Genomic DNA, 26,823 nt, shown 5'->3' with positions numbered 1-26,823 from the left:
GTACATACATTCATACTTTTTTTTTTTGTACTGGCCCCCCGTGGGAATTGAACCCACAACCCTGGCGTTGCAAGCGCCATGCTCTACCAACTGAGCCACACGGGGCCCAGAGGTCCCCACAACAGAGGTCTTACCTGTTACTGATGAAACTGAACCTCAAGAGACTGTTAAACCCAGCTATACTGGCATCTTGACTGGCATGAACAGTACTACTAAAATTGTATTGGTCACATAAACATGGTTAGCAGATGTTAATGCAAGTGGAGCGAAATGCTTGTGCTTCTAAGACACTGCATCTCAGTGCTGGAGGCGTCACTACAGACACTCAAATCCAGGCTATTTCACAACTGGCCATGATTGGTAGTCCCATAGGTCGGTACACAATACGTCCAACGTCGTCTGGGTTTGGCCGGTGTAGGCCATCATTGTAAATAAGAATTTGTCCTTAACTGACTTGTCTAGTTAAATAATGTAAGATATGTAAACATTATTAAAGTGACTAGTGATCCCTTTATTAAAGTGGCCAATGATTTGAGTCTGTATGTAGGCAGCAGCCTCTCTGTGTTAGTGATGGCTGTTTAGCTGTCCCACCTCTAAATTGTGCATCTGTAAAAGTTTGTGAGGGTTTTAGGTGACAAGCCTACTGAGGTTGAAGAGTCGTTGTTGCCTTCTTCACCACACTTTCTGTGTGGGTGGACCATTTCAGTTTGTCCGTGATATGTACGCCGAGGAACTTAAAACTTTCCACTTTCTCCACTGCTGTCCCGTCGATGTGGATAGGGGGGTGCTCCCTCTGCTGTTTCCTGAAGTCCACGATCATCTCCTTTGTTTTGTTGACGTTGAGTGAGAGGTTGTTTTCCTGACTCCATACTCCGAGAGCCCTCACCTCCTCCCTGTAGGCTGTCTCGTCGTTGTTGGTAATCCAGCCCACTACTGTTGTGTCGTCTGCAAAGTTGATGATATGAGTTAGAGGTGTGCATGGCCAAGCAGTCATGGGTGAACAGGGAGTACAGGAGGGGGCTGAGCACACACCCTGAAAGTCCAGGAACAATGGTGACCATCCTGATGCCGTCTGGGCCAACAGCCTTGCAAGGGTTAACACGTTTAAATGTCTTTCTCATGTCTGCCACGGAAAAAGAGAGGGGGGGCCCGCAGTCCCTGGTAGCGGGCCTCATCGGTGGCACTGTATTATCTTCAAAGCGGGCAAAGAAGGGGTTTAGTTTGTCTGGAAGAAAGATGTCGGTGTCCATGATGTGGCTGGTTTTCTTTTTGTAGTCCGTAATTGCCTGTAGACCCTGCCACATACGTCTTGTGTCTGAGCCGTTGAATTGCGACTCCACTTTGTCCCTATAACGACATTTCACATGTTTGATTGCCTTCTGGAGGGAAGAAATACACTGTTTATATTTGGCCATATTCCCGGTCATCTTTCCATGGTTAAAGGCGGTGGTTTGACCATACTGTACATACAGTATCTACACCTGTCCGGATCCTGAGTTTTTTCCTGTGACGCCATCCTCCTTGTTGCTGATGATAGCCACAATATCCTCTGCCTTGACCTTTTTCTTCATGCGGAGTAGAGTCTGGACCAGTGTCTCAGAGGCTGTGGTCATCCCCTCCTTCTCCACCCAGGCCCTCAGTAGGCTGGAGCATTGCTCCTGGGAGTCATTGGGAAAGTTCAGCTGGTGGGATTCTATGGTGGTATGCGTCATCCCACTGCTCTCGGCCACCTGTTTCATGTCCTTCCACCCCAAGGTCTTAGCGATGTCTGGGAGGTGTGGCCAGAGATTAACACCTGAAACCAACCAAAGAAGAAAGAGGGATTATGGGTAATTCTTAGTTGGAAATGACATACATAAGGTTCATATTAGCACACATGGCACACATCAGTAGTAACATTGATGATGTTCTTACCTCTCAGTAGCTGCATTTCCTGCAAAAAAATAAATGCATGTAAAACACATTCATCATTGATATTTAACTCACTAATTATAATAGGTGACATGATATGTAACAGTGATGTAGCACTAGAGATGCATGTCTGTGTTTTAAGCGGTGGCTGTAGTCAGGGACAGAGTGGAGTACTGTGGCACTTTCAAGAAGCCGGTGTTTGGAGGATATATTGGCACGGGTGTTGTTAGGCCCAAGACGAAGTCCACAATATATAGTCCCTACACAAATATAGGGTTACTACCCAAGCCGGCTGGTCGTTTGTTCTAAATGTTCCATTGCCATACTGGCTGGCAACATTTTTTTCACTTACTTGCTAGCTAGCCAACAACGGTTCATTTACAGTCGTGACAAACAGTGCAGACAGCTGCATTTGCATTTATTTAAGCTGTTTTCTATGAGGATATATCCATGAGTTAACGAGGCGCGATTTCGCCTGGCATAGAAAATGTGCTCTCATTAGGACAATGTTGTTCAGAGGAGCTAGCCAACAACACAGCTAACACAATCACTTCAAACTGAAGCTGGGAAGACCGCAAACTAGCTTTTTTCAATTTATATTTCTTTGTATATATCCATAAAAATGTCAGATGGAACAGAGTAAATAGGCATTTTAATGTCATAGATTTAGCAAATGATAACTTGTGGAATAGATACCGACTGGAATGTGCTTTTAACCATTCAGGTTCAGACCCACCCCTTGTAAAAAAAGATATTTACCTCTGAACTCCGGTTGGGCAGTTCTGTCAAACCACCATTTGGCCCTAACAAAGGAAATTGGAGACATGTCAATGCTATTTCAAGGACGACTCAAAACCAAATACTTTTGGAAAGGGAGTTTTTCAACACGCCAGACTTCTGTGCTCTTCAAACACCTTACTAACTAAATTAGAGAAGAACCTCTTCTGCCCCCTTTTGGTGATTTAGCATAGCCTACAACTGGCAGAATGACCAAACACTTACCAAAACAATATTTATTATTTCGCCACAGGCAAATGATCACAATCAAAGCGACAAGAAGAACAGTAGCAGGGACCAATACTGCTGCCAAATGGCTTCCTGCAAGAAAGGAAAATAAAAGCCTAATGTTTAGATAAAAAACAACCTTATAACATTCATACTGTAAGTGAAAGCACATCTTCCAAATCATTGTAATGCATTGAAATGTTATGCTTTGCTCAATTCCCAAACCTTTTTCTTTGAAGGCATGGCATATGGTGTTGTTGGTGGCGCTACAGGCTACCTTGATGCCCTCTTCCCTGCATCTTCAAGAGAAATGAAAAAATTTGATGTAGAAAGGTATCGCTCTAGTCTATAGCCTACACCAGCTTTAATGATAGCACTTTACTGTAGGTGCCCTTATTCATGCATTCTTTATCATGTCTATCTTAATCCTGGTCTTGGGGACCCAAAGGGGTGCACATTTTTGTTTTTGCCTTAACACTACAGCTGATTAAAATGATCAACTCTGCATCAAGCTTTAATGATTTGAATCAGGTGTGTAGTGCCTAGGCAAAAACAAACATTTGCACCTCTTTGGGTCCCCAGGACATGGATTAAGAAACACTGATATAACACATTACAACATTTGTCATATGTCATACATTTTAAACAGTTATGAGTAACGGCATAAGATTAGAAAAAACTAATTTTTTTTGCCAAGGAGGTCTTAATCACGCAATTTGACATCAAATTAAGATGTTTGGTGCAGTATTTCTCAAGTGAAAACATTTGCTAGTTGTAGGTCGTTGAATGACAAAACACTTCCTTAAAGAATCCCTACTGTTGACCAATCACGCGTAGACCTTGGCAACCAAACTTCGACTAACCTCAAATGTCCCTGTTTCGACTGGGAAGTATACTTTAAACTTTATAGACAACTGTTCATCCTGTTGTCATATGCTCTAATGTCAACTGTTAATAACAACGGCTATTACACAGTCTGCCTAACAACTTATGTCATATGTTATTACATGCTACATAAGTGTCTACACTCCAGATGTTATGACCATGCGTTATATAATTTACCAAACTCTGTGTCACATTATTACATTGAATAGAATGATGGGTGTCATAACCATGTCATATGGCATGAGAGAATGTGCACAAACACCTTAAAGATGGAATCCGCAGTAGTGGAAACAGCGCCACTGTCTGCCCCACCGCCAATGTTATTGTTTTTGTTTAGTCGACAAAGCAGAGTTGAGAAGCTACATGATAAAAAAACGGTAAATTTATGCTGTTTTATCGCACGTGCAATGATGTCCAAAGGAAAACAAACACTTTCATTTGTTTCCCGGCGCTTCAATTGAACGGTGTTGTGCTACTCTGTTGCGGTAAAACCACATGCAGTTATTATGAGGAAGACAACAGCTAATGCTGGCTTCAAGTTGGCTTTCCATACAAATCTATCCATTAAAAAAGGAACCTGGTGTTTGGTCACTTTCTCATGATAAAAACAGCAATGGTGAGTTTCAAATGGGGATGCTACTGCTATTCCTGGATTTCCTATGTGTGCCTGTGTCGGCCACAACAATCCCCATGCATGCATCCATTTAGTCAGGCAATGTCCACATTATTCTCACATATTTAAGAATGTAATAATAATTGACAAGGCTTACAATAATCGCTATTTTTAAAGTGGTAATGGCCGACTTAAAAAATAAAAAAAATTGCATGCTTTTGGGAGGGGGGGGGGGGGTTCTATATTAGGCCATATATAAATTAAACAATTGTATAACATTGAGGTCCTTGAAAATTACAATTAAGCACTTGAAAAAGTCCCTGAAAGTCCTTGAATTTGACTTTCCAATGTCTGTATGAACCCTGCTTAAATGATGTATAGAGCTAGGCCTATGTGGTTGTATAGGTGGAGTTATGGGGCAATTTGCATATATTCACTTTTATTCCTCGAAGTACATGTGGAACTGCATGAAAATCAAATTGATTTTTGTTTCAACCATTTAGAATTGTTGATCCCAATGTCACACATTGGCCCCATTATTTATAGAAAGCACCATATAAAGTCCAGTTACAACATATGGTATGTAGACACTTATGTAGCATGTAATAACATATGACATAAATTGTCATGCAGTGTAATAGTAGGTGTTATTAACAGTTGACATTAGAGCATATGACAACAGGATGAACAGTGATCTATAACACCAATTATAACTAGTTTTATAACATCTTATGCCATTACTCATAACTATACTGAACAAAAATATAAATGCAACAATTTCAAAGATTTGACTGAGTAACAGTTCATATAAGGATATCAGTCCACTGAAATGAATTAATTTGGCCCTAATCTATGGTTTTCACATGTCTGGGAATACAGATACGCATCTGTTGGTCACAGATACCTTAAAAAAAGGTAGGGGTGTGAATCAGAAAACCAGTTAGTATCTGGTATGACCACCATTTGCCTCATGCAGCGCAACACATCTCCTTCGCATAGAGTTGATCAGGCTGTTGATTGTGGTCTGTGGAACGTTGTCCCACTCATATTCAATGGCTGTGAAAAGTTGCTGGATATTGGCGGGAACTGGAACACGGTGTCGTACACGTCGATCCAGAGCATCCCAAACATGCTCAATGGGTGACATGTCTGGTGAGTATGCAGGCCATGGAAGAATTGGGACATTTTCAGCTTCCCGGAATTGTGCACAGATCCTTCGACATGGGGCCGTGAATTATCATGCTGAAACATGAGGTGATGGCGGCGGATGAATGGCATGACAATGGGCCTCAGGTTCTCGTCACGGTATCTCTGTGCATTCAAATTGCCATCAATAAAATGCAATTGTGTTCGTTGTCCGTAGCTTATGCCTGCCCATACCATAACCCGACCGCCACCATGGGGAACTTTGTTGACATCAGCAAACCGCTCGCCAACATTACGCCATATACGTAGTCTGCAGTTGTGAGGCCTGTAGGACATACCGCGAAATTCTCTATAACAACGTTACGGTAGAGAAATTAACATTCAATATTCTGGCAACAGTCCTGGTGAACGTTACTGCAGTCAGCCAATTGCAGACTCCCCCAATACTTGAGACATCTATGGCATTGTGTTGTGAGACAAAACTGCACATTTTAGAGTTGATCATGCTGTTTTAATCAGCTTCTTGATATGCCACACCTGTCAGGTGGATGTTTTATCTTGGCGAAGGAGAAATGCCCACTAACAGGGATGTAAACACATTTGTGCACAAAATCTGAGAAATAAGCTTTTTGTGCATATGAAACATTTTTGGGATCTTCTATTTCAGCTCACCAAACACAGGACAAACCCTTTACATGTTGCGTTTATGTTTTGTTCAGTGTATTTAAAACTACCTATGACAGCTTATATGTTTATATAGCTGTTATAAAGTCTTCATGAATGCATGAATAAGGACACCTACAGTAAAATGTTACCGATTTAACAATGTGTCTTTAACATTTAGAAAACTATAAATCAATATATTTTGATAGTTATTTGGTTAAAGTATCTTGAACTTACATGGTACATGGGTAGCAGGCCCTGCAGTGCTCCTTCCCCTTGTTACAGTAGTGGCCCTGCTGGCATCGACATACTGAGTCCTTGTAGATGGTGCATCTATCCTCCACCTCCAGATTGGCTACGAAGGACAAACAAACACCACAGTGGCAGTACATTGGCAAGGTTGGGTTACGGATGTAACCTTGTTTCTCTGAGTAGTGTAACGGGTTGCCAAATGACCTATGGGAACTACTTCACGTGATGTGATTGTTATGCTTAATATCAAAGATGTTTACAGTCACACCCTTAGTGTACCCACGTGACCTTAATCCACACCCTTAGTGTACCCACGTGACCTGTCACTATAAAAGGCGGTATGGCGTGACATACTGTCTATTACTTTGATCCGTAACCCAGCATTCCCTTTAATTTTCGTAACTGGCCGCCAAACAACCTATGGGAGAGGTTTTTTGGACAACAGAGTGGGATAACTCAACATTTAACCTGGCGATGTCCTTGTATCCACCACAGGAAGCAACATACTATAGATACCCAACTGGGTAACACAAGTGGTCACTCGGTATATAACATACCATGGGGAGTCAATGACCAATCCTATTCACCTGTTGAAAAGCTGAATACACGGCCAACGGGCCAATGGATGCCGAGTCCGCCCTCGGTAGCCCCGCCATCCTGGCTATTATACCGGCGCTCGCATTCATTTTCTAAATTCTTTGCTCCTCAGCTCGCCTGAAGGAAAAATGTGTCACGCAATTTACAAACTTTTCAAGCACACAAAGGCTTTGAGCTTCGGCTCCGACTTAGGTGTCTGTTAATGGGGAGAGAGTACTGGTCCCTCTAGATGTTGCGAGATTTGGGTCTTGGTATCATTTTTTTGTGTTTGCTAAAAGCTAACTACTTTCTGCTCTGCTTGTGTAGCCAGTGCTTCCTTGCTTGAGTAGGTTGGCCAGTGGTAAGAGTAAGAGTTTAAAAAAATGCTAACTAGCCGACTTTGGACCTCTGATCATACCCTAGGGCGTGGGGTTTCACAATCATCTGGTGAGGCGACCTAGGAAATGTGGTTGTCTAAGGCCGGTTTCAAAACTATGAAACAACACATATGGAATCATGTAGTAACCAACAAAGTGTTAAACAAATCAAAGTACATTTTATAAATTACAGTACTTTTTGTACATAGTCCCCCCAGGCTCTTGTGGACAGTACATCAGTTTCATCCGATTCAACAACCACACTCCGTTCAGAGGTAGGGGTTGATACTGGCAGGGAAAGCCTGGCCAGGATGAGGGCAGACTCAGTTGCCATTCAACTGTCCAGTGACTTAATCTCCTTGAACATCTCAGTGAGTCAAGATTTGTGCCTTGGCAATGGTGTTTATTGGGTGGTGGATCACAAAGGGAGTGAGACCCATCATTAGGGAAAACCTATTGAGTTGCACAACAGAATGCATTGAACTGAAAGGTGACTTCAGCATTTAACCCAACCCCTCTGAATCAGTGAGGTGCAGGGGGGCTTCCTTAATTGACAGGTAGCAGTTGTTGTTAGGGGTTAACTGCCTTGCTCATAGGCAGAATGGCACATTTTTCCACCTCGCCAGCATGGGGATTTGAACCAATGACCTTTTGGTTACTGGCCCAACACTCTTAACTGCTAGGCTACCTGGAGCGCTTGGAACAATCTGCAAAGGAAGGTCTATGCTGTTGGATTCTGGGAACATTAGTTACATAAGAGACATGAGGGGTCCAATAATGAAGCTTGGGAGGGGCTGAGTGCAGGGAACACGATTGCATGTGGCAGTACTGAAAAGGGGAGAAACCGTTGAAGGCCCATATCACTTAGCTCCCTGCTTAGCAATGTTGCAATGTTTAGCGATAAGGAGGAGACTCCACCCAAAGTGGGGTACGAATACCACCACGGTGGAAGCCATGTCTGTGTCTGAATTACAGCTGTATCGACCCTTTGGGAAGAATTAAACTTGGTTAATTAAGCTTCTCTAGTGTCCCTGAGTTATTTACTCTGAAAATTAGAACCTAACAATGCTTATTGATCAGTGTGGCTGACTCCGGAGTCGAGTGGCTCTGCCCCCAAAGCGTGCAAGTCGTGATTTCGATTTCATTGCTCTCGGTTTGAATTTCTGACAGTGAGTTCAAGAGCTTGGGCATGTTCAACTCCCAAGTCAATAAAGTATTTTGCTCATCCGAGACTGCCAGTTGTTTCTCACACTGTTGACACCGGTGGAATGACAACTGTGTACAGCACTAAATCAGTCTGCTAAGAATGTATTTCCACACAAGAGAAAGTGTGTTCCAAGTAAAAGTTATTAATAAAATTAATAGATTTTTGTCTAGGTGTGTCTCGATTGCCTTGGCGTCGGCGAGAGAATAGTTACACTTACCGTCAACTCCGATCCATTATGCTTTGGGGTCGAGACTCCGTCCTAAATATGCTTGAAACTCCCTTCTATATAAAGTTATCTGACTGGCACAGTCAAGTGTGGACTGTCAGTCTCGGTCAAGCGAGGACTGATAGCCTACAGCATTGCTGGGCTCTGTGATCCCAGCAAAACTCCAAGTAAGCGAGTGGTAACGCCAGATCAACAGGCTGACGTGCCAGTCAAGTGACGACTGGCATGACACCGCGGGCAAACAAGTGCCAACAACAGGTGCCAACAACAAGCTAATTAATGTAGCTATGTGTGGCTTATTTAGCTAGCTATGAGCTAACTTCGGCGGTAACGGGACAGACCCGAGGGCTAATTAGCTAGCTAACACACAACGGATGGATGGATGCTCCCGAGTGACGCAGCGGTCTAAGGCACTGCATCTCAGTGCAGTGACGTCACTACAGTCCCTGGTTCAAATCCAGGCTGTATCACATCCGGCCGTGATTGGGAGTCCCATGGGGTGGCGCACAATTGGCCCAGCGTCGTCCGGATTTGGGTAGGCCGTCATTGTAAATAAGAATTTCTTCTTAACTGACTTGCCTAGTTAAATAAAGGTTAAATAAATACAATAAAAAATATAAAAATGCCTGACAATAAGCAATAAAAGTTAGCTAGTATGGGAACAATAACGAGAGAAGGGGAGAAGATTAGATTAAAATCAACTACTCACAGCACCTCCTCGACTTGTTGAAGAATCGTAATTCCGTAAAGAAGTCATCTGAAGGGGATTAATAGCAATCTTTTTATAGTATATTTCAGATGCATTATTGACATGAGTCTGTTCCAGGAGCGTGCAGATGAATGCACCTGTCGGTCTTGACCCTTAACGAGCCCACAATAAAGAAGCGCACCTTCAGCGGAGACGAGAATAACACTGACAAAGGCTTAAAATGACACTTTTGTCTATCTACCTATCCCTGAATGAAATAAATACTCATATGAAACATTGAATCACCTTTTTGAGTACTGACCAGCTAACCAACTTTAGAATTCTATTACATTTTGGCCGACACACATGTTCTGAGCACAGTGGTCACGCAAACTTTCAGAATCTCGTAATGTAAAACACAAACGTGAGATAGAACCATACAATCAATGGATAATAAAATAAAATAACTACGATCACATATATCCTACCAATGGGATATTAAAAAGTGTAATATCTTATGTTTCACCGAGTTGTGACTGAAAGACAACATGAATAACATAAAACTGACGTGTTTTACACTTTTTCGGCAGGATAGAACAGCGGCCTCTGGTAAGACAAGGGGTGGCAGTCTATGTATATTTGGGAACAACAGCTGGTGCATGAAATCTAAGGAAGGTTTTGCTCGCCTGAGGTAGAGTATCTCATGATAAGCTGTAGACCACACTATTTACCAAGAAAGTTTTCATCTATATTCTTAGTAGCCGTCTATTTATGACCACAAACCGATGCTGGCACTAAGACCGCACTCAATAAGCTGTATACGGCCATAACCAAACAGGAAAACGTTCATCCAGAGGCGTCAGGGACCTTAATGCTGGGAAACTTAAATTGTAGGATGTGGCAGGGCTTGCAAACTATTACTGACTACAAAGGGGAGTACACAAGCTAAATTACTTCTATGCTCGCTTCGAGGAAAGTAACACTGAAACATGCATGAGAGCATCAGCTATGAAGTACTTTGAAAGGTTGGTCATGGCACACATCAACACCATTATCCCAGAAACCCTAGACCCACTCCAATTTGCATAGCACCCCATCATATCCACAGATGATGCAATCTCTACTGCACTCAACACTACCCTTTCCCTCCGACCGGCCTCCGACCGCAAGGCACTACAGAGGGTAGTGCGTACGTCCCAGTACATCACTGGGGCCAAGCTTCCTGCCATCTAGGGCCTCCATACCAGGCTGTGTAAGAAGAAGGCCCCAAAAATGGTCAAAGACTCCAGCGACCCTAGTCCTAGACTGTTCTCTCTGCTACCGCACGGCAAGCGGTACCAGAGCACCAAGTCTAGGTCCAAAAGGCTTCTTAACAGCTTTTACCCCCAAGCCGTAAGACTCCTGAACAACAAATCAAAGGGCTACCCAGACCCCACTGCTACGCTGCTGCTACTCTCTGTTAATTATCTATGCATAGTCACTTTAACTCTACCTATATGTACTTATTACCTCAATTACCTCGAATAACTGATGCCCCTGCACCTTGACTCTGTACCGGTATCCCCTGTATGTAGCCTAGCTATTGTTATTTAACTGCTGCTGTTTAATTATTTGTTACTTTTTATTTTCAATGTTTTAGTTATCTATTATTTTACTTTACACTTATTTTTCTTCAAACTGCATTGTTGGTTAAGGGCTTGTAAGCATTTCACTGTAAGGTCTACACCTGTTGTAATCAGCGCATGTGACAAATATAATTTGATTTAATTCGATTTGATCAAAAGACAATGAACAAAAGACAGCATGCCACGCCACACTGCGTTATATAGTGACAGGTCAGTAAGGGTGAGACGTGACTGTAAACATCTTTGATATTAAGCATCGCAATCATATCGCATGAAGGGAAAGGAGTTCCCATAGGTTGTTTGGTAACCCTGTCCCGAAAACAAAAGAGAACCTAATTTGCTACAGTAGGTAGGCCTACCTATAAGGTGTCAGTTCTACCTGTTGTGTGTGTAGGCCTACCTTTAGGGTCACAGGAAGTGCAGGGCTCACAGGAGTCCAGGGAGTTGGGGTCACTGTTGTAGGTCCTATCTTCCTCACAGTAAACACAGGTCCCATTCTCTGGGCTCACACTGCAGTGGCTCTCCAGATGTTGGCCTGGACACATAGAGTAGACATAATCAGAGGGAAAGACATAGGCCTACATAGCATACATAAATTTTATTAATGCAATTTACAGGAGTTGACTAGGACAGTGCTTGTTAATTAATCAACATTTCAGTTCTCACTCCAATGTAAATGTGCTTGCGCAATTATTATGGTATTGACCTGTCATGGTGGTGACCAAAAGAATGCTAATGTGAGATAGTTCGATACAGATAATGTTAAACATTAGATGCTTACCAGCCGCACAGAGACAGCATTCCATTCCCTCATGCTGGTAAGTGCCATCTTGACAAATCTGCCTTTTGGATTGCAATTTTCTAGTGATTAAGATGTCTTGGGAACTCCGCTCTGCTTTGAATGGTGTAGTTAAACGAACCGTACACTGTTAAATGCAATTACATTATGGAGTGTTATTAAAACAGACAGCAGTAGGCAGTTACAGTAGCTGCGTGTGTGTGTGTGTGTGTGTGTGTGTGTGTGTGTGTGTGTGTGTGTGTGTGTGTGTGTGTGTGTGTGTGTGTGTGTGTGTGTGTGTGTGTGTGTGCGTGCGTGCGTGCGAGACTTATCAGTGATTTAAGTATGAGACATTGGAAGGTCAATAATTATTATTAAGGAAAAGTGCTTATGTGTGGTAAGTGTAACATAGTAAAGGTAAACCTGTATTAATTTGTGGATGTCCATCATCCATTTCGTGTAATATGTTATGAATTACAATTCTTACAACATGTAAAAAATGTGCCATATGTTTAATATGTTGTTTTTACCATGCTGCTACTCGCTGTTTATTATCTATACATAGTCACTTTACCACTACCTACATGTACAAATTACCTTGACTAACCTGTACCCCTGCACATTGACTCGGTACCCCCTGTATATAGCCTCATTATAGTTATTTAGTAAATATTTTCTGAACTCTATTTTTTTTAAACTGCATTGTTGATTAAGGGCTTGTAAGTAAGAATTTCACGGTAATGTTGTATTCGGTGCATGTGACATATCAAATTTGAATGGTTTTTATGTTAACTAGATGGCTAACACTAACGTTAGCTAGGTGGCTGAAGTTAGCTAGGCTAGGGACTTAGGGGTTAGGGTTAAAGCTGCAATATGTAACTTTTTTGGGCGACCTGACCAAATTCACGTAGAAATATGAGTTATAGATCTGTCATTCTCATTGAAAGCAAGTCTAAGAAGCGGTATCTGTTCTATGTGCACTATTTCTATGCTTCCCATTCATAAGTTTTGTTTTTGCGTCTTTTCCTTTTGATTTGTACTCCAACTTCATACAGCTTAAATAAAATACAATGATTCTTTACACTATACTTGCTTATTTTGTGACATAAACAGAAATTAGGCAAACTATTAGACTTTTAGCAACCAGCAATGGGCAGAGAGATTTCTGAATATTGCACATAAAGGAAAACTCCAGCCAAAAACTATCTTCTGGTATTTGTTTCATTAGTCCATTGTTGATATAGTCACAAAATGTTTTGCATGTCAGCAATCAAGCTTTCAAGATATACAACTTTCAAAATACAGAAATACAACTGCTATAGTGCATTTTGTAGTTACAAAGTAGCTACAAAAGTAGTAAGTAGTTGCAAAGTTGCTATTTAGTTAAAAGTATAAAGGTGTCCTTGATGAGATTCGAATACGCAACTTTTGCGTTGCTATGTTTACATCTAGTCTATGAGACAAGGCTGGCGTGGCAAGTCCCAACATGTCAAAATCAAAAGTGAAACTACTTCAGCACGGACAGTTTAGGAACCTTTAACTGTCGATGAAATCAAACATATCAGATATTTATACATCGTGTTTCGTAGATGTATATACTGTATTTCATCCATGCAAGATACCAGAGCAGAGTTGAGACTGACTTGACAAATATGGCTGTGAGAGTTAGTTTAGCTAGCCCAAGTTCTGACAATAATAACATATCTGAGTTTAACGTATACAAAGTATGTCAACAATAAGATGTTGATAGTCAACTCACCAAAATGCACAGGATATATAAAAAAGTATATTTGTTCATTTTCCAAATTGATGCCTCCAAGAAGAGATTGCTGCGCCCTGTGTGGTGTTTGCAATAGCAAATCTGCCCTCTGTTTGAGGTTTGGAGGAATTACAGACATTGACCACAAGTGCGCAATGACAGTCAAGTTGCTGCATATTTGTAGGGCGCATAGACAAGCAATGTCAAAACGGCAATGCGTGCGGATTTTTTTCCAACCGTTTGATTCAAGAAAAACATCCAGTAAAAATGTGTTTCACCATTGAAAATGGTTATCTTATGAGATACATACAATGAATGAGTTGTTGGAGTAAGTTTAGTAGATACTGTACATACATGTATTGTATTCATCATTGTTCTATGAGACATGCCTATCTCTCCATGTACCACTAGGGGGAGCGAGTGGCCTTTGCGCGGGACCGCCTGAGTTGCTCCTCTTTTTCCGGGTAGGCCGTCATTGTAAATAAGAATAAGCATTTGTTCTTAACTGACTTGCCTCGTTAAATAAAGGTTAAACAAAACATATTAAAAACCAGTGTGTTGTCTGCATTTCATTGTGGTGACACTAATCAGTTACCCATATGGTCCAGAGACTTTCTTCAAATCAGGTGTTAAGGAAAAACTCCTGGTCCTATACCAATAATAACAGTTATTATCAACCATGTCCATACATTAATAAAGGTTGATGCAATCCAGTGATCCCTACAGACCAACAGTCTGCATACTATATGTATGGAGTAATCCCTACTGGTGATGCACAGCATTGATTGTCACATCAATCAGTCACCACACTATCTCGATTAGAGATATGCATGTGCATTTACTGTAGCCATGACTCTAATCACTATATCACATGCTATCACAGTAGAGATGTAATGATCATGCTGTTTAATCAGCTTCTTGATATGCCACACCTGTCAGGTCAATGGATTATCTTGGCAAAGGAGAAATGCTCACTAACAGGGATGAAAACAAATTTGTGCACAACATTTGAAAGTTTTTGTGTGTATGGAACAATTCTGGGATCTTTTCTTTCAGCTCATGAAACATGGGACCAACACTTTACATGTTTCCGTTTATATTTTTGTTCAGTATAAATTTTAAAAAACTGAGCTACATGGTATCACCCCTGCCATTCAATAGCTTATTGCCATTTTTGTGAAAGGGAAAGCAGAGAGATAGAAAGTGAGCGTGAGAGAGAGTGGGTGAGAGGAAATGTGCTCATTCACATTGGTTTCCTGTGAGTCCTATTCAGATAGATGTGACAGGAGGGAGTGGAGGCTATTTGTGGAAAGTGTACAATGTGTGGGATCACTGAAAGGATACTGCAATAATGGATAGTCCAAGAGTGATCAGTCAGGTTTGAAATACAGAGTAGACATGATAAGTGCACAGCGGTGCACTTCAATGCACACCTGGGGCGGCTGTGCTATGTCCCTCTGTTAGACCTCTGGATTACTTTATATTCAGCAGTTAATTGAGATACTAGTTTGATGGCCAGTAGTGGATACTTGGAGTCTCCATCAGCATCAAAGGACAAGCTATTGAATCAGAAAAGAGGTAGAATCTTCAATTCTTCTCATAGAAATAGTATTGAACGAATGGACACAATGCGTGTCTGATTTTATGCCTCTGGGGAGGGGGATTCCCATAAAGCTATGAACTAAGATCAGCTATACAATCATCTAGGTATGTTGCAGTGAATTCTTTCAATGTCTCCTGGTACGTAAAAAAAATGACAAGCATAAAAAAACAACGCATATGTTTGATCTTTGCAAAGTGGTCAACGAGGGCTTTAGCATTTCCACAAAAAGGCTTGTTAAATTCTCTTATTAAACTACAATTTTGGGCTGGAGAACTTCCTTGAAGCAGACATCCTGTGGGATTTGATTGTCTTTTCCAAGAGTATCAAATTTCAGCTTTTTGTAGTTTCACTGATTTTTGGAAGTGCAGACTTAGCTTTGTGCTAGCCTACAATGTCTGTTCTTATGGACCTACCTGTGCAGATGATGAACATCTGTAATCAAATATCTATCTACATTTCTGTAAGGAAATGTTTGTAATATTTTCAAGCAACCACATCTGTTGGATAATAATGTATATGCCCTTGGCAGTTCACCACAGATGTTTGCCTGATGAAGGCAGACATTTGATATTAATTTTGGCAATTGACAGTGACATCATGGCTACAAGGTCAGATTAATTGTAGCATCTCATCATCAGCTTTAAGCACAAGCTGTGTGTATGTGTGTTTGCTATAGCCACTACATATTCACCCTGAAAGATTACCTTTAGGTAGGCCTATAGCTGACACAGACATATAATTTGGGTAGTACTGTTAAGCAGAGTGGAACAGGGGACCCCAAGAGCAGACTCAGACGAGGAGATTGGGATGAAGTAACCAAGGTATTTATTGAAACAGGGAGAAGATGGAGTGCAGGCCAGGGGAAGCTTGGGTGGGTTGCAGGAAACCAGATACGGAGGCTGAGGCTGGAGCGAGACGGGTTGGGACAGGGTAAGCAGGTCCGGAGGGGAATCCAAGGGAGTAGTAGAGTGGTGAATCCAGGACAGAGTAGCAGGATGACGAGACGTGGAACTGGAGACAGGGACCAGAGTCAGAGCAGGCAGAACTGCAGCAGAGAGGAAAACAGGATCTAATAGTAATAATGGCTAGAAACGTAAACTGACCGAGTAGAGATTACGTTCTGGCAGTGTGGAAGTGGCAGGGCTGAGTATTTGTAGAGGTCTTGATTATGGAACAGCACACCTGTCTCTGCCCACACAATCACACACACACAGAGAGAGAGAGGGAGAAGGAGAGGGAGAGAGTATTGGGGGAGTGGCCGCAGTTCAAGGAGACACAGGATGAGCAGTGGAGGGCGTTGCAGGAGCAGATGTGACAAGTACAAGACTTATGTTGGAAAGAAACAATATTTAAAGAGTCCAAACCCATACTTAGACCCCTCATTTACCAATAGGGTTGGGGATTCTGCCACTATGGGATGTGAGGCATTCAACCCAGACAATACCTCTCATTTATTCAAGCCAAATGGAGACAGAATTAGTTCAACACAGGCGTTAATTTCATTTCCTGGAGGAGATTTTCCTGAATGAGCGATGAATGTTTCTCATCAAATTTTGAAAGTGTAAAGTCTAGCTAAATTATCTGTCTGTGTTCCCCTAACAGTCTTCTAGGGTGAACAGTAGATTTGGTTCCCAAGCCTCCCGCTCTTAGAACAAAGGGTTCCAAAAGGGTTCTTCGGCTGTCCCCATAGGGGAACTATTTTCGGTTCCAGGTAGAACCCTATTTGGTTCCAGGTGCAAAACCCTCTGTGGAAAGTGTTTTACATGGATCCCAAAAGGGTTCTACCTGGAACCAAAAGGGTTCTACCTAGAACCAAAAAGGGTTCTTCAAAGGGAAAGGGAAGGGGGATACCTAGTCAGTTGTACAACTGAATGCCTTCAACTGAAATGTGTCTTCTGCATTTAACCCAACCCCTCTGAATCAGAGAGGTGCGGGGGGCTGCCTTAATCGACATCCACGTCTTCTGCGCCCGGGGAACAGTGGGTTAACTGCCTTGCTCAGTGGCAGAACGACAGAATTTGGATTCTCCTATTGGGACAGCTGGAGAACCCTTTTAAGTTCTAGATAGCACCTTGATTGGTTCCAATGATGCAACAGAATGATAATTTTTTTTTCTCGCACTAGCTTTGCTATTGCATAGAGAGGGAAGTATTATTTGAGCTTCGTTCTCTTTCAACTAAGCTATCGATGTTACCACATAATATTAATGTTAATACATGTGGTATTATGTTCACATTGAATATCCATCATAATTTAGCAGCCTTTATGACTACACTGTATCACTACTACTATTACTACTACTACTAAAGCCCATTATCAACCACAAAACGTCATTCTGTCAAATCTTTGCAAAACATTATGCTTCAACCAATTGATGCTTGTCAACTGGCCATGCTCCCTGCAGGCCTTGCGGTGCCAATAGGAAAAGATGAGCATCAACCGATTGATGCTACTTTCAATACATTGCAGTCAATGGGAAAATATGAGTATCACAGGGTTGATGCTTATGTCAATACATTGCAGTGAATGGGAAAAGAGAAACATCGACCAACTGACGGTTCTGTTAATATATTGCATTCAATGGGAAAAGAAGAGTGTCAAGGGGTTAACGATAATGTCAATACAGGGCAGTAAATGGGAAAAGATGAGTGTCACAGGGTTGATGCGTATGTCAATACATTGCAGTGAATGGGAAAAGAGAAACAACAACCAATTGATGGTTCTGTCAATACAAGGCAGTAAATGGGAAAAGATGAGTGTCACAGGGTTGATTCTTATGTCAATAAATTGCATTCATTGAGAAAAGAAGAGTGTCACCCAATTGATGCTTATGTCAATTAAGTGATAATGCCCAAGAAGCCGGTGTTTGGAGGATATATTGGCATAGGTGTTGTTAGGCAGGCTTCGAGGACACTATCACTTTTATACAACGGGTTAACAACATATTAAAATAAGGATTGACATATTTTCATTAAAAACGTTATTTTGATGAATTTATTCCTACTATTTAATCCTTCCACAAGATATAGTCCCGACACAAATCTAGGGTTGCTACCAAAGTCGGCTGGTCGTTCATTCGGTTGCCAGAGACACGACCCAGTCGTTCAGTCTTTTTGTTCTGTATCTATGGACGCGACCCAGTCGTATGTTCCATTGCCCTACTGGCTGGCAACGTTCTTATCCCTTGCTTGCTAGCTAGCCAACTACGACTAACCTACAGTCACGTAAACAGTGCAGACAGAATAACAACAGTAGATGCATTTGCATTTGTTTAAGCTGTTTTCTAGTTTATTTATTTATTTGGATACATCCATAACAATGAGCTAATGAGGCGCGATTTCGCCTGGCATAGAAAATGTGCTCACTCGTCAGGACACTGTTGTTCAGAGGAGCTAACCAACAACACAGCTAACACAATCACTTCAAACTGAGGCTGGAAACACTGCAAACTAGCTGCATTTCGTTTCGTTTGATCTTTTTACAATGGACATTTCTTTGTATATATCCATAAAAATGATGCCAGCTGATTCATGATTTCGACTGGCTGAGAAACGCTGCCTGCCTGTCTGTCTCGTCCCGACTCGTTCATTACTATGTTACAGCTGGAGATCGAATTTTAATATTGAAACAATGCTGCAAATTTGGAAGAGACAGACAGCAAGGTTTATACAAATTCTCCTAGGTGAAAATTAAATGTTAAATGTGAGATAATGTCTAGAGGATTTTTATAGTGGAGATCAAGTTTATAAATTGCTTGGCTGGACTGATGAGACAGTGGATTGTGCAGTCAGATGGAAAATAGTTATTTTAACGTCATCGATTTAACCGGTGGTAACTTGTGGAATAGACACTGGCTGGAATGCGGTTTTAACCAATCAACATTCAGGATTAGACGCACCCATTGTATAATACATTGCATTCAATGGGAAAAGATGAGTGTCACCACAGTCATAGGGTTGAAGCTTATGTCAATACATTGCATTCAATGGGAAAAGATGAAAAGACGAGACTCGCAGGCAGACAGATCGCTCTCTCTCTCTCTCTCTATTTAAGCATTGAGACAATTGAGGCATAGATTGTGTATGTGTGCCATACAGAGGGTGAATGAGCAAGACACAAGATTTAAGTGCATTTGAACGGGTATGGTAGTAGGTGCTAGGTGCACCGGTTTGTGTCATTAACTGCAACGCTGCTGGGTTTTTCACGCTGAACAGTTTCCTGTGTATCAAAAATAGCCCACCACCCAAAGGACATCCAGCCAACTTGACACAACTGAGGGAAGCATTGGAGTACACATGGGCAAGCACCAACCCCCCTCCCTTCCTCCCTCCCCACTCCTCTCATCTCTCTCTCCCTTACACAAAAACACTGTCTTCCATCCTCTGTAGAACGGTCAATTCTTAATGTAAAGACTTGAAACTCTGGGCATTGTTAAAGAGTTTCCTCAAGAAGCCGTACTTCCTGTGATTACAGGAAGTGACTTAATTGTGGATCACAGGGGTGATTTCAAAGGGTTTAAAAGGTTTAATCTTCACAAGGAGGACCACCATTGGACACAGTGTTCTGGCAGTTCTAAAAGCTAAGAGCCTTGTTAGAATAATTTCTGAAGAGGATATTGGTCACATTTTTTTAGATTAACTTGAAACTTGAAACTGTCTGTGTCTGTCTGTCTGTCTGTCTGTCTGTCTGTCTGTCTGTCTGTCTGTCTGTCTGTCTGTCTGTCTGTCTGTCTGTCTGTCTGTCTGTCTGCCTGCCTGCCTGCATGCGTCTGTATGCATCTGTCTTCCTGCCTGTTTGTCTGTCTGCATGCCTGTCTGGCTCCACTTTTGTACTCTGAACAGCCACAATTCGTTGAATTTACTATTTGCATCTGTATCACCAACTTATTTGCCTTGGATGCAATGTATTGACTTGTGTCAATGCCCTTGATACATATTTTGCCCATCAATTACCTGTCTGTGGAGGTGGGAGAAAAGAGGGAGAGATAATGGAGGAGGAGGGGAGAAGAGGGAGAGAAAATTAGGTAGATTGAGGGAGGGGGAGAAAGAAAGTGAGAGGGTTAAGGAGGGAGGGGGAGAGAGAGGTGGGAGGGGAGAGAGAGTCAACAGGCAGACAGGTGGGAGAGAGGAGGAAGAGAGGAGGGAGAAAGAGAGCGATAGAGAGGAGGGAGATAGGACAGAGAAAGAGAGAGGAAAGGAGAGAAAGAAAGATAGAAGAGGGAGAGAGGGGGAGAGGGTAGAGGGGATTAAAAAGGGGAGGGAGAGAGAAGAGGAGGGGTAAAGAGGAGGTAGAGAAAGAGACAGAGGGAGGCAAAGAGAGGGAGGGAGAGATATAGGCTGGGAGAGGGGATTAGAGAATAGAGAGAGCGAGAGAGAGAGAGATGTCTTTCTGTCTGTCTATGAGTCTCATTTTTTCACATTTTCCCATTGAATGCAATGTATTGATATAAGCTTCAATTGGTTTACACTCAACTTTTCCCATTGACTTTGATGGATTGACATAAGCATCAGTGGTTGACGCTCATCTTTTTCTATTTGCACCACAAAGCCTGCTGGGAACATGGCCAATTGGTTAAGACATAACTTTTTGCAACATGTGACAGGATGACATTTTCCTATGATACACTATACATACAAAAGTATGTGGACACCCCTTCAAATTAGTGTATTTGGCTATTTCAGTCACACCCGTTGCTGACAGGTGCATAAAATCGAGCACACCGTCATGCAATCTCCATAGACAAACATTGGCAGTAGAATGGCCTTACTGAAGAGCTCAGTGACTTTCAACGTGGCACCGTCATAGGATGCCACCTTTCCAACAAGTCAGTTCATCAAATTTCTGCCTTGCTAGAGCTGCCTGGTCAACTGTAAGTGCTGTTATTGTGAAGTGGAAACGTTTAGGAGCAACAACAGCTCAGCCGCGAAGTGGTAGCCTGCACAAGTTTACAGAACGGGACTGCTGAGTGCTGAAGCGCGTAAAAATCTACCGAGTTCCAAACTGCCTCTGGAAGCAACGTCAGCACAATAACTGTTCGTCAGGAGCTTCATGACATGGGTTTCCATGGCCGAGCAGCTGCACACAAGCATAAGATCACCATGCGCAATGCCAATTGTCAGCTGGAGTGGTGTAAAGCTCACCGCCATTGTGCTCTGAAGCAGCGGAAACGCGCTCTCTGGAGTGATGGATCTCGGTTCACCACTGGGCAGTCTGACTGACGAATCTGGGTTTGGCGGATGCCAGGAGAACACGATCTCCCTGAATTCTTAGTGCCAACTGTAAAGTCTGGTGGAGGAGGAATAATGGTCTGTGGCTGTTTTTCATGGTTCGGGCTAGGCCTCTTAGTTCCAGTGAAGGGAAATCTTAAAGCTACATCATACAATGACATTCTTGACAATTCTGTACTTCCAACTTTGTGGCAATAGTTTGAGGAATGCCCTTTCCTGTTTCAGCATGACAATGCCCCCGTGCACAAAGCGAGGTCTGTACAGAAATTGTTTGTCGAGATCGATGTGGAGGAACTTGAGTGGCCTGCACAGAGCCCTGACCTCAACCCCATCAAACACCTTTGGCATGAATTGGAACACTGACGGCGAGCCAGGCCTAATCGCCCAACATCAGTGCCCGATCTCACTAATGGTCCCTGCAGCAATGTTCCAACATCTAGTGGAAAGCCATGCCAGAAGAGTGGAGGCTGTTATTTCAGCAAAGCGGGGACCAACTCTATGATTTTGGAATAAGATGTTGGATGAGCAGCTGTCCACATACTTTTGTTCATGCAGTGTATCATTTATTCTTCTACTTCTACTACTGCTACTGCTACTACTACTACTACTACCTTAAAGATGAGGAAATACATCTCATCCACAACCACTGTGTGCCACCCAGAATCACCCCAGCTCATTTTCAGAATCTGTATCTACAGTACAGCAGGATTTTGTTGTGTGGAGGATGCCGCTAAAGGTTCTGAGAGACTGAGCGACTGAGAGACTGAGCGGAGTAAGAGCACATAGGTAGAAGATCTATTTTCAGGGAGAGAGGGAAAAAAGCAGTGTTGTGGTCGACAAAGGGTCCGAGACCGAGTCAAGACCGAGACCAGAAAAATGTGAGTCCAATTCAAGACCATGATTTTAATATTGTCAAATCGCCATCATAATAAGAGTTCAAAATGTCCAGTATTTCTGTGTTCATATTTCAGGACGACATATGGATTCTTTAGACATTCAGAATAGTGAAGAACTGCATGCTGAGGGGAAATAGAGTCACTCTACAAATTATTACTAACCCAAACACAGTGGGGAACAATGAGCCTTCTACGCCTTCAGAGAAGGGCTAAGGATTTATGAAATAAATATATTATAATTTTCAATGATGTTCTGATTTAATTTTTTCAGTTGTTTTGGAAAGGAAAGAGTTAACACTGAAGAGAAAAAAAGATCCAATCAGGATTTTTTTAGCTGGTCTCTGGGGAGATAAATCTAGTTAGCTAAGTCAGCCATTGGCTAGACCATCAGAAGCTAGAACTGACATCATGTTCATTTACACCCCCAGGAAGAATATGACACTTTTGTAAACATTTTCTGACAAGCGGCCACTTAGATATGGTCATTTTCACGTTTTCATAAATTCTTAGAATGTTTGGGAATTACGTATACCAATGCAATTTTGAAAATTCTATAGCAATATAGAGTGGTCAAGCGGGCATGCATTTAGACAGTTAATAGACTCTGCAGTAAATAAAACCGAATAAAAACATCTGTCTTGTCCAGGACCAGAGTCTACATAGAACGGTGCGCTATAGCCAATCAGAGCTACAGTAGGCCTTTATACAAACAAGACATTTGCCACACGGGCCTTCCATCATTCACTTTGAACTGGACTGTGTGTTTACAGGCAGTTGCAACAGCGCGACTTTAGATCATTAGAGAGCATTCGCCAAAAGCCACAAAATACATCTGAATGGATTTCTGCAAATATGTAAACACTCTTACATTTGGGAACTATACAGTCCTATTGATCAAACAACCATGAAAAGGTAGGCTCTCTCTCCCTCAGTTATGCACATCAACAAGATCAACAACTAATGCTAGCCAGAGCAAGATGTGCTAAAATCTAACAAAGGAACATTAGATAAACCCTCTAACTTTTTCAGCTAGTTGGTTGTCAAAATTGCAGTGATAAACGATGGGGAATTGTAACCTCCTCGTCCTTCTGCAGCTTGCCTGCCAATGCATGTTTGTCCCAACTAAGCACCCAAGCTAAGTTGCTAAGGTTGGCTAGCTTGCTACTTCCAGACACAAATGAGAGAATATATTTTTTATTTATTTAACCTTTATTTAACTAGGCAAGTCAGTTAAGGACACATTCTTATTTACAATGACGGCCTGGGAACAGTGGGTTAACTGCCTAGTTCACATATTTTTACCTTGTCAGCTTGGGGATTCAATCTAGCAACCTTTCAGTTACTGGTCCAACACTCTAACCACTAGGCTACCTGCCGCCCCTAAATCTGACTATTTTACTCACAACAGAGCTGGTTAGGCTGTTTACATGTTATCTAGAGCGTTCTTGACTAACTATTACTTTTTTTTTGCCTATGTTTACTGACACCGCTCATATTCAGCAGATGTTGCGCATTCGTAAATTCATCAGTTGTTCTGAGCTCTGGCACACTCAGACGAGTGTTCTAAAATTGGAGTAGATAGCCAGAGTTATTTTGCGAACATAAAATATATGCAAACTAGATAAGTCGTTAAAGTTATTGCTAGCTAACCAAATGACACCTGTATCTCTAGCTGTGTATAGCCACCAAAAAACGATATGAGGTGAAAAAGTCAGTCACTCACCCACTCCTCCAATGGCATGACATCCTCCTAGCAGCTAGCTAACGTTAGGCTCCGTGATTTTAGTTTGCTACATAAATAGATACACTATCCTATTAGCCACGTTATGACTGACTTGTGATCATTGCCCTTGCTAGTTTGATTGCATTGACATTCCCAGCCTTAGTTACATTAGTCCGTTTTTGTCCAGAATATTGAGTAATTGAAACTGAAACAGTGCATCCTGAATGGAAGCAGCAAACAATGAACCAGGCCAGCTGTGATTTAACACCTGAGAGCAATATTTTTTGGACTACCAAGAAATGTACTGGTGAATGATATTAATCATGCTTTGAACTGCATCCCTCTATTCTGCCAGCAATGCCTCTTATAAAGTTGGTTTCATAGCATAAACTGGGAATTTTATATTTTTGACTGATATGATTGTCTGCTTCTTTCATATCTGCAAAGTAGTTCAAACGCTGTCAGTTTCACTTTAAACTTTAGGTCACCAGTTACTTTGTGTGCTAAACCTGAAATTATTTTTGCAATGGGAAATAATAGTTGTACATTTCGATTGGGAAATGCTTAATGGTTGTGTTTTTGTATTGTTATGATTGGGACATACTGGCGTATTATGTTCGAGTTCATGTACTGCTTATCCTTTAACATCATGCTATGTGTGACTGCTGTCTTTACATCGGCCCTATGCAGTGGTGCCTGGAGAAGTAGGTATACTCAAATTTTGCCAAAAAGTTCCCGAACGGCCAGCCCAGCGAAGGAAAGGCTGTGAAAAATCCTGTTTTCATGTTTTTTTCCTATAGATATTTCAGATTTTTACTCTCAAAATCACACTTTTTTTAAATAGAAAAAAAAGGAGAAAATGTATGGTCTAAGTCCACAACAATGCTTAAACCACATCAATCTGTTTGGGTGGGCCTGTCTATCAGGAATCAAGGTAAGACCCAGATGCAGACATGTCGAATAAACAATGGTTTAATAGTACAAGGGGCAGGCAAGAGACAGGTCAAGGCAGGCAGGGGTCTATAATCCAGAGATGGGCAAGGGTACCGGTCGGCAGGCAGGCTCAGTGTCAGGCAGAGTGGTCAGGCAGGCGGATACAGAGACGGGACAGGCGAGGGTCAAAACCAGGAAGGCGAGAAAAAGAGAGGCTGGGGAAAAAACAGGAGCTGACAGGACAAACGCTGGTAAGCTTGACGAACTGGCAACAAACCAACAGACAAACAGAGAACACAGGGAATAACGGGGAAGATGGCCGACACCTGGAGTGGGGTGGAGACAATCACAAAGACAGGTGAAACAGATCAGGGCGTGACACTGACAGGGCCTGGCTACACAGGCCCATCCATGTTTACGCCCCTGATGCAAACAGCTCATGATGACAATTGCCACAAATAACCTACTAACCAACACTTTGGACTAAACTTTTTCAATACCTGGTTTGCATTACCATTGTTTCCTTAGTTAGCATTTACTGGTAAATATAAGTTGAAACGTCTTTCTTACCCTACCAGCTACCGATGTCATTCTTCTGTGAGCTGCTCCAAGCCAAAACCAGTTGAGAGCTGCACACTCTTGTTGCCTGCAGATGATATTCGGCTGAAACTAGGCGGGACAGGCGAGGTGTGCAGCGTGCATGTGAATATATGTCAAGTGCTATGCGATTGTGTAGGCTCCTTTATGCATGATTTCTCTATTGTACTACATCATTTATAAGTTGTATACCTTCACTACACTACTTTGATACGAATCAGTAAGGATCAAGAAGTGAGTATACGCAATGCCCACTGAAAAGTGGGTATACATACGGTTTATACCTTTATACCACTGACCCTTTGTGTTTTACAAGAAGTGCACTCTCCTACATGAGTGCGCTGGTATTATGATTGTGGTCCTTTCAGAATCACGAACCTGTCACACACTAAAGGCTTATTGGTTCGCCACTGCACAAACCTGTCTGTAATAGATAAGGCTGTTAAGATATTAATGTTTCAAGAAAGGAGTGTATATATTTGGTCTGGTGAAGCGGTTTTATGCGCTGACTGAATGAAAGTTGATAATTATGAGTTTTTTACTCAGCTAGTCTTGGGAAGACTCACTGTCCAAAACTGAGTACAAGTGTATCCGACACAGAGACGAGACTGAGACACTCGATATGTGGTCTCGAGACCAACTCCGGTCTCCAGTACTACAACACTGGAACACTGGAATAAAGAGTGTATAAAGTGTATATATTCCCTGTGTTCTCTCTCTCTCTCTCTCTCTATATATATATATATATATATATATATAGAGAGAGAGAGAGAACACAGGCGACACCTGGAGGGGGGTGGAGACAACCACAAAGACAGGTGAAACAGATCAGGGCGTGACACTGACAGGGCGACGCTGGGCCAAATGTGTGCCGCCGTATGGGACTCCCAAGCACTGCCAGATGTGACACAACCTGGATTCAAACCAGGGACTGTACTGATGCTTTTTGCACTGAGATGCAGTGCCTTAGACTGCTATGCCACTCGGGAGCTGAAGTGTTAACAAGTAAATGTATACAGTAGATACCAGTGGAGGCTCCTCAGAGGAGGAAAGGAACTTGACAAAATGTTATTGAACGTTCTCCAACTGGTTTGACATTGGGAATGTTCTCAAATAGTTCAGAGAACAGTAAG

The 26,823-nt window shown here is 42.1% G+C and overlaps 1 protein-coding gene across 1 annotated transcript; it reads right to left on the bottom strand.

The window, feature by feature from the left end:
* Window positions 1-945: 945 nt before the first annotated feature.
* LOC120045631 (tumor necrosis factor receptor superfamily member 6-like) lies at window positions 946-13,817 on the bottom strand. The gene is made up of 9 exons (XM_038990541.1): window positions 13,712-13,817; window positions 11,956-12,100; window positions 11,575-11,709; window positions 6,461-6,578; window positions 3,142-3,215; window positions 2,914-3,009; window positions 2,671-2,714; window positions 1,915-1,933; window positions 946-1,795 (listed from the first exon to the last, which is right to left on the bottom strand). The coding sequence occupies exons 1-9, from the start codon at window positions 13,748-13,750 to the stop codon at window positions 1,476-1,478; spliced, it is 990 nt and encodes a 329-aa protein (XP_038846469.1). The 5' UTR covers window positions 13,751-13,817; the 3' UTR covers window positions 946-1,475.
* Between the last annotated feature and the right edge of the window lie 13,006 nt (window positions 13,818-26,823).

This window comes from Salvelinus namaycush, chromosome 4 (genome assembly GCF_016432855.1).
Source record: "Salvelinus namaycush isolate Seneca chromosome 4, SaNama_1.0, whole genome shotgun sequence".
In the NCBI taxonomy this organism is placed as follows: domain Eukaryota; kingdom Metazoa; phylum Chordata; class Actinopteri; order Salmoniformes; family Salmonidae; genus Salvelinus; species Salvelinus namaycush.
The sequence above is the reverse complement of the archived record's forward strand: the minus strand, read 5'-3'. Positions and strand labels throughout refer to the sequence as shown.